General features: G+C 32.8%; 1 protein-coding gene across 2 annotated transcripts; it reads left to right on the plus strand.

Annotated features, from left to right (window-relative positions):
- The first annotated feature begins 1,485 nt into the window (after window positions 1–1,485).
- Window positions 1,486–10,352, plus strand: LOC102418509 (beta-casein-like). Of its 2 annotated transcripts, XM_023744328.1 has the most exons (8): window positions 1,486–1,522; window positions 4,056–4,118; window positions 4,801–4,827; window positions 5,119–5,145; window positions 6,751–6,792; window positions 8,114–8,641; window positions 9,301–9,342; window positions 10,061–10,352. In XM_023744328.1, the coding sequence occupies exons 2-7, from the start codon at window positions 4,068–4,070 to the stop codon at window positions 9,304–9,306; spliced, it is 681 nt and encodes a 226-aa protein (XP_023600096.1). In that variant the 5' UTR covers window positions 1,486–1,522; window positions 4,056–4,067; the 3' UTR covers window positions 9,307–9,342; window positions 10,061–10,352. The 2 variants fall into 2 exon arrangements, with proteins under 2 accessions (XP_023600096.1, XP_023600097.1); XM_023744329.1 differs by lacking the exons at window positions 1,486–1,522; window positions 4,056–4,118; window positions 4,801–4,827; window positions 5,119–5,145 and adding an exon at window positions 5,486–6,407.
- The last annotated feature ends 791 nt before the right edge of the window (window positions 10,353–11,143 follow it).

The raw sequence follows: 11,143 nt of genomic DNA on the forward strand, positions 1-11,143 counted from the left end.
CAACAACCTTCATATTTGCCTATCTTCAATACTGCATATTTGAATATCTTTGGATCTAGTCATCGTCCAGAAAGTCTCTTTTTGGCTTTCTTTTTTTTTTTTTTTTTTTGTCTTCTTTTTTTTGAGTGGAAGGAAAAAAGAGAAAAAGAGAAACAGAGAAACATGAATGTGAGAGAGACACATTGCATGGTTTCCTGCTGGACGCACGCCAACTAGGCACTGGGATTGAACCCACAACCCAGGTATGAACCTTGACCAGGAATTGAACTTGGGACATTTCAGTGTGTGGGCCAAAGCTCTAAACACTGAGAATACCAGCTAGGGCCAGAAAGTCTGTTCTTTCTGATGCTGAAATTCCCAGCTGGTCAAAAACTGTAATCTGTACTTCTTAACATTGCTCACTCTTATAGGACTTGCTTTTTCCTTTTTTTTTTTCCTTTTCTTTCTTCAAGCCCATATGAGAGTTCTGGTTTATTACTCAACTACTTGCATCTCCTCTTTCCTAGCTCCACCACTTCATGATTAGAAATTTTAGTACAAACACATTCAATTCCCTGTCCTTACCCCAACATTCCCTTGATCTTTTGACATTGTAATGCAACTTTCTTGGCATAAATCAACTTGGGTAAAGAAAACAAGCTGATTTCTACTCTCATTAGGCATTACTGCTGAGGAAATCTTCATTCATTTTTATTTTCACAGTAACCAAAAATGTTCCCTCTTTTAAATATCACAAACTCATCACCACTTGTCTCACTTTCAGTTGAAAACTCAATCATTCACATCAGTTGGGAAAATAAGATCATTTAATTTCAATTTTTCTGCCCTATATTTCAAAGTATATATCATGTTTATTCATCTTCTCTTTTTGTTTATACCAGCCATCCAGATTCCTTTTCTTGGCTGTTTCTTTACAGAGGGAGTCTTATTCCTCTTGTGTACAAGGTAATGGTTTTAAGAAATGATTTTTTATCCCCAGATTAAGTGTCACTGGAGCGAGTAATTTGACTTACACAACGAACCTACCATCATGGACTTATCTTTTCATTTTTTCCCAATGTGGCATAAAGCACTAACAACTGCTCCGATTAGCATGAAATTGTGGCCTTTGTGAAGCCCCTGCGTTCCACTCGTTCTCATATAACGTTTCCCCACAGCTGAGATCTTGACGAACCACAAAGTGCTAGAAACCTATGTCTCATAACTTGGCCTCTGAGCCAGAAGGTCACTGTCCTCTAAGGATTGTCTTTAGTTATTAGATAATTGCATTTCCTGGACTGATTTCCTTTACAGATGTGAATTGCTCCCTTGTTAAAATTCTCCTGGGCATTTCTTGGGACAGCTATTAGGCAGAAATTATCTTCTAATAATGTCAATTTCTTGGAATTGAAACTCACTATTGATTTTTTTAAACAATAAAATTAGCATACCATTAAATATAGTATATAAGTAGCCACAAAAGCAGACAGACCATCATTCACTAAGCTCTTTCTTCACTTCTTGTTCTCCACTTTGAGGAAAGGTAAGAATTTAAGATATAAGTTTGATGTGTCCTTTTTTTGCTTTATTTTAAACTTGGTATTTATACATATATGATATATATACATATACATATGAAGAAAATAATTTTTAAAATATAGTATTTGAACAAAAGTATTTATGTAGTGCTGACTTTATTTTAAAAACTTATGTGAAAATAGTAAAAGTGCTTATAAAGATTTGGTAAAAATTATAATGATCACATAAGCTTAATGAGTTCAAGAAAATATAATAATGGTGATTAATATTTTTTTAATACAAGGCTAGTTAAGAGGTTATATTAACAGATCAATTTTCAGGCTCTGACTGGGTAGCTCAGTTGGTTGGAGTGTTGTCCTAATATGCCAAAGTTGACGGTTCTATCCTTGGTTAGGGCACATACAAGAATAAGCAATAAATGCACAAATAAGTGGAAAATCATATCAATGTCTCTCTCTTTTTGAGATCAATAAATTTAAAACAATTAAACACAACTTAAAAATCTCCTTTCTGAATTAAATCACTCTTCCAATTTTATTAAACATACCACAGTCATTAAAGCAAATATATTTAAATTATTGTAAGGGAATAGGAATAATTATTGGGAAAACTTTATTCACCAGGTAGGTATAGAAGTGGCATGTTGAGTCAAGATATTATAGGAATTGTTTGGGAACATATACTACTAGAAATGCTTTTGAATAATTTTTAGAAGAGTGTATTAATCAAACTTGTTTACAACATGCAGCATACCACTTTATTCAATTTATATTTCAAAATAATTTAAAAATAGACATATGAAATACAGAATTTAGTTAAAGAGATACAACATTTTACTTTTAAGAAATTCTAGAATATATACAAATAGCTTGGAATCAAAAACAAAAGAGTGATTTGAAGAAAGCGTACCTGAGAATAAATTAGTCAATAAAGAAATCTGGCTTAAAAAATGGCATATAAAATGCTAATAATAAATTTGGAAAATGTAATGAGATCTTTCATAACCATAATCATCTCTAACACTTTTTTGAAATCTGCCAATAAATTACTTGTAAACTTATGGAGGTCTTAAACAAAGTAAAATTAATACTGCTATTTGCAAGACCATGAATGAATCTTATTATGCTAAGCAAAATAAGACAGAAAAATTCAAGAATTATGTAATTTCACTCACATAAAACTGGACAAACAGGACAAAGTAAAAAACCTTATAGTTACAGACAACACTATGGTGGTTACCACAAGAAAAGAGACATGGGGAGAGGTAGTTAGGGGTAAAGGGAGTCAAACATATGGTGGTTGAAAGAGATTTGACATTAGCTGGTAAGTAAATAATGCAATACACCGATGATATACTATAGAAATGTACACTTGAAACATATAATTTTATTAACCAATGTCAGCACAATAAATTAAATTTAAAAGTAATTGTATACCAACCTTAAGGAAAGGCTAGGAAATATACTTTTGCTTAAAAAGAAAAATATTTCAACATTAAAATATAGAAAATAATATTTTCTGATGAATTAGAAAGCTTTTTTCATGAAATATTTGTAGTTTAGAGATTCAGTTTATAAATCTGTTTATAAATTGAAGATTATTTGTCAACATGTATTGATAGGACAAATAATATTTTTACAAGAAATTATAGAGATGAAACAAAGTCAAGCATTGAATACATTTTGGTAAAAAATGTTAACAAATAGTTTATGTTATGCTACAAGAAGGAGTGGTCTGCAGTAGGGACTGGGCAACAGAATCTGATCCTTTGATAAATCAAGAGATTACAGAAAAAAGAAAAGACATGGTGTATGATATATAAAGTTATATGTCACAAAGGAGAAGAGACATCATTAGGATTATGAGGATGAAGACTGTGTACTGGGTACACATGAAAAATAAAGAAACCATTCAGTCCAAGAAACATCTGTATAAGTGAAGCAAATAATGAAATGCTAAAACAAAAATCCCAGTCTTGCTAGAAATAAGGACATATGATTAAACAAAATATTCCTAGAAAGGTGAAAACAAAATATGTTCTTCTATATATACATTTTCTTTAATCAGTATTTTCCCAACAGATATGAGGATTCATTAGAGCTGAGACCTTAATATTTTGTTCCATTATTTTAAATCAAGACTCCAGACAGCATTGGGTATTTAAGGATGTGAAATAAATATTACTCATTTTGAATAAATGAAGCAATTAATAAAGTTTTATATAAAATTTAAAGCTTCTTTCTATCTTTCGAAAAAACACACAGCATACTGTATTTAAATGAGATAAAAAAGAGTGAGGTAGGGTACAGCTGATAGCTGAAAAAATCTGAATGGTTGGCATTAAATTATAAAATTGATATGTCAGATCAAGTTGCCATTGTAGATTTTGTCTTTGGTGTATAATAAAACTTCTCTTAGTATTTTTTTCTAAAATGCAAATATTTTACATTGTTTTTAGTTTCTTTTTAAAAAAGTAATTCTACCTAAATAAGAGGTTAGACAACTACACTATCATTTCCTCATTTTCCCTTTCACAGGACTTGAGAGCCATGAAGGTCCTCATCCTTGCCTGCCTCGTGGCCCTTGCTCTTGCCTGGGAGGTAAGAAAAAATGCTAAATGATTAACATTAAATGCACATATTAAGCTGAATTTCAACAGATATTTTGTTAATCACTTACTTTCACCCATTATTTCAATAGAGTCCTGTAGGACCATAAATCTTGGTTAAATGTTTTCTACACCACTGGGAAACCAGTTCCTAGAAAACAAACAAACCAATAAGCATCAGCCAAAAGAAGAAGAAACAAATATATAAACAATAAAAAAGAGTCATATTGAAAACATACAATTGCATGTAGTGCAACCTAGATAAACATGTCAGTGATGAAAATGATGTACCTTTTACCCTGGGGCATCAGGCCAAATCCTACCTGTGTCTACTCAAAGAAATCCAGAGGGTGAAGCATAAAACAATAGTCATATTTATAAATATACTTGTAACCATAATGAAAAGTGTTTGATACAAATTCAAATAACTCCCTTTCTGTTACTTGTGAAAAATTGTTCTTCACTCAGGTAAAATAAAATTATACTATTGAAGTTATCAAGTATAAAAGACATAAAACACGATTGCATTTCAAGGATCTCAGAAGACGTACAACATTTTTTTATTTCTTAAGTTTGTGAAGGACATATCTCTGCATAAAGAAGGTGAAAAGTAAGTAGAAAATGAGTTAGCTAAGGAAACTAAATGGTGTTTTGTTTTGTTTTTGTTTTTACAGAAAAAAGAACTCAGTGTATCTAGTGAGGTAAGATTTTATTTATAGAAAAATTTATCAACTATGAATAGTAACATTCTGCCCTGGCTGTTATGGCTCACTTAATTGGAGGGTTGTCCCATACGGCTCACTTAATTGGAGGGTTGTCCCATACACCAAAAGGCTGTGGGTTTAATCCTTGGTTGTGGTGGAAAGGAGGCAAGTTATACATGTCTCTCTCTCTCTCTCTCTCTCTCTCTCTCTCAAATTGAAATATAAAAAAAAAATAAAAAATAATATTCTCTGATGATCCAGTTATTGATTTTGTATTTTTCTTTACAGACTGTAGAAAGCATTTCCAGCAGTGAGGTAAGACAATGTTCCTTTTGTGGCTATTTTCCATTCAGGAAGAATAAATTGCTAGATACTCTTGAAGGAGTGAGGAACAACTCAGGCAGTATAAGGCCTGCAAAATCATTTGGTCTGGCCCTGCCAAGGCATTAGGGGTGAGTTAATGAAATGTTTTACCAAATATAGCAGGCTAATTTTTAAGTTGATAATTTTAAATGGCCCCCAAACGATGATATAAATATCCAAATTGTCCTTGGCAGAAAAAAGGTTCCTCACCCCTGCTTATATTGTGTTACTTTAGGACATTTAAGTCATGGCAGCTAGTTCTGACACATAAATTCTAATGTAAATTTCCATGATGTATTTAAGAACAAAGTAAAATGCCTGCAGAATTCTCTGTTCAAGCACTTTCTGTGCTGGCTGCTACTTGAATTGTCACTGTGCCTCACCCTCTTCTTTAAGAGAACTCCACAGTCCTTTTTTGTGTCTTGAGCTCTCTCCACTCTGACCTCATGTCCTGCTTTGACTGCTTTTTGAGCACCTTCTGTGGATTAAACATTGAGTAGGAGCTGTGCTACAAATTGAAAAGCAGATGCCCATAGGAAAGAATTGCAATATAGGGGTGGGCAGACATGCAAATAGACATATTTTGTCATTACAGGAGTCACTTTAGTAAATAAGAAGCAGTGAGACTTAGTTTTAGTCTTAAGTCTGTCTGGGAGAGTCAGGCAGATATATACACTTGCACCACTGTTGGGGTCTGTCACCTGATAAATGGTACCTGGATTACTTTATGTCTCAGATCCTTAGGGAAAGTATTTTAGTTCTTACAGTTCATTTGAAGACTGCACATAACAAATGAACTAAGAATAATGAACAGAATGTATTGACACTTATAATTTCTTAGTAATGAATTTTATTCTTTTAGAATCAGATGGCGTCTTTTGTGGGTTTTGTATTTTTCATTTGTTGTCATAGGGAGGGAACATAGAGGGAAAACTAGCGTCTACAAAATGCCTCTGGTTGTAATATGTTTGCTAATTTCCTCTTCTTTCTTGACTGCATTCATCTGTCTCTTTTATAGAATAAGCTTGTGTAAAACAGGGAAACATATAAGTTTCAGTAATTATGCTGTATTTTAAATATTATCAAGCAAGATGTCCATATTAACCTTGTAATTTCTTCATTTTCTGTTTCATACTGGCAAAAAAATTTCCATTATAACTTAACCTACTTTTATTTTTATTTTTATGAAGGAATCCATTACCCACATCAACAAGGTAAAGCTATTTATTTTTAAAATTTATTGGAGTGACATTGGTTAATAGGATCATATAGAATTTAAATGTACATTTCTATGATACATGATCAGTATATAGCATTCTGTGCCCATCACCCTAAGTCAAATCATCTTCATTCACCATTTTTGACCCCATTTATCCTTTACCCCCAACCCTCTTCTTTCTGGCAACCACCATACTATTGTGTCTATGAATTTCAGTTGTATATTCCACATAAGGTGTAGATAAAACACTTATATTTAAATATAATATTTTCAAAATGTCCTACATTTAATTACTACAGATCATACTATTTATTTTCAAGTTCTTTGTTTTTTAACAGAAACCTGAGCAGTTTGAAAATGAGAAACAGCAACAAAGAAAGGTAATCTGGTCATGATGCATAGATTTCAAAAATTATTATAAAATATAATCCATACAAAAAGATGTGCATTATTCAGTCCAAAGAATTGTAATAAAATGTAGCCAGAATAAGAAATAAAATATTATAAATATTTTTAAAGATAAAAGTGAATTTTTAAGCTCATAATCCACTTATAGAAAATAGACTAAATACTTAAGAATAATTATTGATTTGCTCACTTTATTCATGGTGCACCTGTTTTCCAGAAATGTACACTATTGGATAGATGTTCAGGTTGGAAACTAATTTCCCTTATTTTCATGATAGATTGGCTTATGAAAGAAATGGGAAGAAAATATGGCACAAATCCGAATCTGATCATTGACTTTCTGTATAACTGTGGCCCCAAGTTTCCCTGCACTTCCATTTCTTCAACTATAAACTGAAAATATTAATAATCCCCTAGGGTTGATGAGCTGGCACACAGTAAATACTCAAGGATTTACTTTAAAATTGTATATTTTATATTAACATTGATGAATACAGTTCATAAAAGACTTTGCATTACACTAAGGGGAGAATTGAGATACAGAACAACTGAGTACACAATTGTCTGACAATATCATACAGTTATTAAGTAGCAGAGCTTGCTTAAAAATTAGGTTTTCTTAGACAACAAAGAATTATTCCATTAAATTACACATGTGGTAACATAGTTATCTAATTATATTATTTCAACTTCTTGCTTTATCAATGGCTACCATTTGTTTGGAACATACACCAAATATTTCTGTAACCAAAAATAAATTTACAAAAAGATGGCTCTTTAAAGACTCACAGTAATGACCATCAGCCAATGAAAGCAGTGCTGGAAGTTAGCTGGTTTTGAGGCACTCCTTCAATTAAAACACAAATTAAGATTTACTTTTCATTAAAACACAGAGAAATAAACTTTGGAAAAATTCCTCTGTTTTTTAAAAAATTATCTTTCATTATATAAAACAATTTGGTTTAATACTATTCCACCACGTTGAGAAGTTCATGCCCTCTGAGTACCAAACTGTACAGCTAGCCACAGTATTGAAAGCTACTCAGAAAGGAGAAACAAGCTTGAAATCCTTAAACACTGATTTCAGTTTGATCTGGGTCACCCTAAAAAGGAGTGGGTTAGTAAGAAACCTTTCAATGAGTATTTAAATGATTTTCACATGAGTTACCAGCATAGGTAAAAGGTTTTCCATCTCTTTCACTCAGGATTCCTCAATAGAGAGGAGGTTAACTCATCATGAATGACAATTATAGCTGAATCATGGACACAAAGATTCTTTTTCTTTTTTTCCAGGATGAACACCAGGACAAAACCCACCCCTTTGTCCAGCCACAGCCTCTTTTCTATCCTTATGCTGAGCCCATGCCTTACCCTATGCTTCCACAAAATATCCTGCCTCTTGCTCAGCCTGCTATGGTGCTGCCTCTCCTTCAGCCTGAAGTGATGGAAATCCCCAATACTAAGGAGACCATCATTCCTAAGCGCAATGTGATGCAATTGCCTAAATCTCCAGTAGTGCCATTTCTTCAGCGCCAGATCCCAAACCTCACTGATCTCAAAGCACAGCTTCCTCTGCCTCTGCTCCAGCCCTGGATGCCCCAGATCCCCCAGCCTCTTCTTCAGACTCCCATGCTTCCCACTCAGCCCCTGGTCTCCCTTCCTCAGTCCAAAGTCCTGCCTCTTTCCCAGCAAGTGCTGACCTACCCCCAGAGAGCAATGCCTGCCCAAGCCCTTGTGCTGAACCAAGAGCTTCTGGTTGACCCTACCCAGGCATTCTACCCTATGATGCAACCTATTGCCCCCATTTACAACTTACAACAAGTAAGTCCTACTTTATTAACTCTGCTGTTTCATTCATGATGTGTATATATGATAGTAGAAGTGAGAGATCCAGAATAAAAGAATAAATGAATATTTAATGGACATCCTAATGCACATAGTTGACATCAGGGATTCTCAACTCTAGTTACACAAATAAATAATCTAGAAATCTTGTTTCCCCCCAAGTACCAATGTCTAAGAATACTCGTAGGTGTTTAGAAAGAATTGTTCTGATTATGTATGTAGAAGATACTGAATATTTAGAAGAAATTAGTTCAGAGATTCTGATTTAATTGATGTCTAGAGAATACAGCTAACGAAGATTGAAATGTACTAAAGACAGTTGAATTTGGGAATTTGAGTGTAGAATAGAGAAGTTCTATTATTTTCTACAGTTTTGAAGTTTCCCTGTGCACATCTATTCTCTACATGCTTTAATGCACATCTTGTTCTAGATGTACATGAGAGGACAAATGAGTGAGATGTCTATTTCATTATTTGCCAAATTTTTATTTATTTTTTTAATTACAATTTTTATCACCATTTATCCTGCCCTCTTACCCTCTTATACCTCCACCCACTCCCACATTGATTGAATTTTTAGAATTGTTCTAGCCAAGAAGTCAATTGTATATTTATATATTTTTCTCTTTTTTAAGGTTTAAGAGGATTTCAAAGTTAATGTTTGCCCCTCATATTTGGTAAGTTCTTACTGTTGGTGATTAGACTGATTGTCTTTATAGTTAACACATTTTTACATACATTGTCCTGAATAAGCCCAAGGTAGTGACAAACTCCATCAACATACAAAATTTATTATTTATTATCAATGTGTCATGTACATTCAAACAGTTGAGTATTATGTACTCACCTGAAATTATGCATCTTATATTTCATTAAATATAATTGCATTATTGACAGATATGTTTTTTAAGTGCCTATGTTCTTATGCTTGATTACCATAATATTCAGATTAACACTGGAAACAATTTCTTCTACTTTTATGTAAATATGTATGACTTTTAAAACAATCTACTTGCATTCTCATTTCTACCTTAGGTTTCTTAAAATTTAATGGTTTTTATTACATTCAAAATTTACATATTGTCTTTTAATTCATTGGTCAAATAAAATTATTGAGTCCCAGTGTGAGGATTAAAAAGGGGAGGGACTCTAACTTTGAGATTCCTGAGATACCAGTTTTTACTTATTATGGTAAACTAGATATCTCTCCAAAACAATTCCAACTCAGATACTCTTTGGTCTTAGAAGACTTTCATATGCAAGACAGGGCACAACATGGTGCATTGGTAATAAAGTTCCTCTAATGAGTTAGTCACCCCAAAATTATAAATGTAGAGACATGTACGATTATATAATAAAACATAACTAATTCTATATTTGTTCTCTATTCCATAGAATTGACTGCGACTGGAAATGTGGCATCTTTTCAATCTTTGTATTCTGCTATCCAAAAAATTAACATTTTTAAATGATTCAACATGCAAAACATGAAAATGTATTTATTTATGTATTATATAACATTCATTTTAATTTGACTCATAACCTCTCTTTTCCATATTTTAATTCAGAAAGTACCACAAATTTCAATTTTGAGTTGGAAATGCCATAACCCTATCAATAATATGTATTCAAATAGTTTCTGTAATTGTACTTATTATTGCTATTTCCTAAACAGTCACTTCAATAAATTAACCCTCTACGCATATTAAGTTATCCTGTCTTTATTATAAGTTTTCAAACATAATTGGTTTCTTTAATGTTAACTTTAGATTATTATTGTTGTAAAAAATAGCCATGGAAGATTGGAATTAAATGGAGAGCTTTGAATTAAGTATTAAGATATATTGAAAAGTAGAGGGAAAAGATAATTATATGCTGGGTTTGCTCTAGAAAGACTTGGTTACCCCCATTGTCACAGTTTAACTATTACACCTGTGCCTTTCACCCTCCAAAGTACACAACATTAGATGTCAGATTCTTTGGTCTCCATAGAAAATAAGTTTCAAATGTGAAATCTGATTCACAGCTCTGCAACATAGCAGCTAAGTTGTGCTTTAAAAGATACTTGATCTTTTAGAGCAGTGATGGCGAACCTATGACACGCGTGTCAGAGGTGACACGCGAACTCATTTTTTTTGGTTGATTTTTCTTTGTTAAATCGCATTTAAATGTATAAAATAAATATCAAAAATATAAATCTTTGTTTTACTATAGTTGCAAATATCAAAAATTTTCTATATGTGACAGGGCACCAGAGTTAAGTTAGGGTTTTTCAAAATGCTGACACGCCGAGCTCAAAAGGTTCGCCATCACTGTTTTAGAGCTTCGATTTCAACATCTATATAAGAGCCAATTCAAAGGGTTTTATTGAAGTTTGAATGTGATTAGTGGACTGCACAGTACCTGATAAGTGTTTCTTGTTGCTCCGTATTGCTGACTTGACTTATATCAGAGCAGCAAGAGCCGGTACCACCATCA

This window comes from Myotis lucifugus, unplaced genomic scaffold, assembly GCF_000147115.1.
Source record: "Myotis lucifugus unplaced genomic scaffold, Myoluc2.0 scaffold_449, whole genome shotgun sequence".
NCBI lineage: Eukaryota > Metazoa > Chordata > Mammalia > Chiroptera > Vespertilionidae > Myotis > Myotis lucifugus.

Coding starts and splice junctions, on each gene's coding strand:
- LOC102418509 (XM_023744328.1), top strand. CDS start 4,068: ATGAAGGTCCTCATCCTTGCCTGCCTCGTGGCCCTTGCTCTTGCCTGG. Junction 4,828..5,118: donor AACTCAGTGTATCTAGTGAG/GTAAGATTTTAT, acceptor TTTTCTTTACAG/ACTGTAGAAAGCATTTCCAG. Junction 5,146..6,750: donor AAAGCATTTCCAGCAGTGAG/GTAAGACAATGT, acceptor GTTTTTTAACAG/AAACCTGAGCAGTTTGAAAA.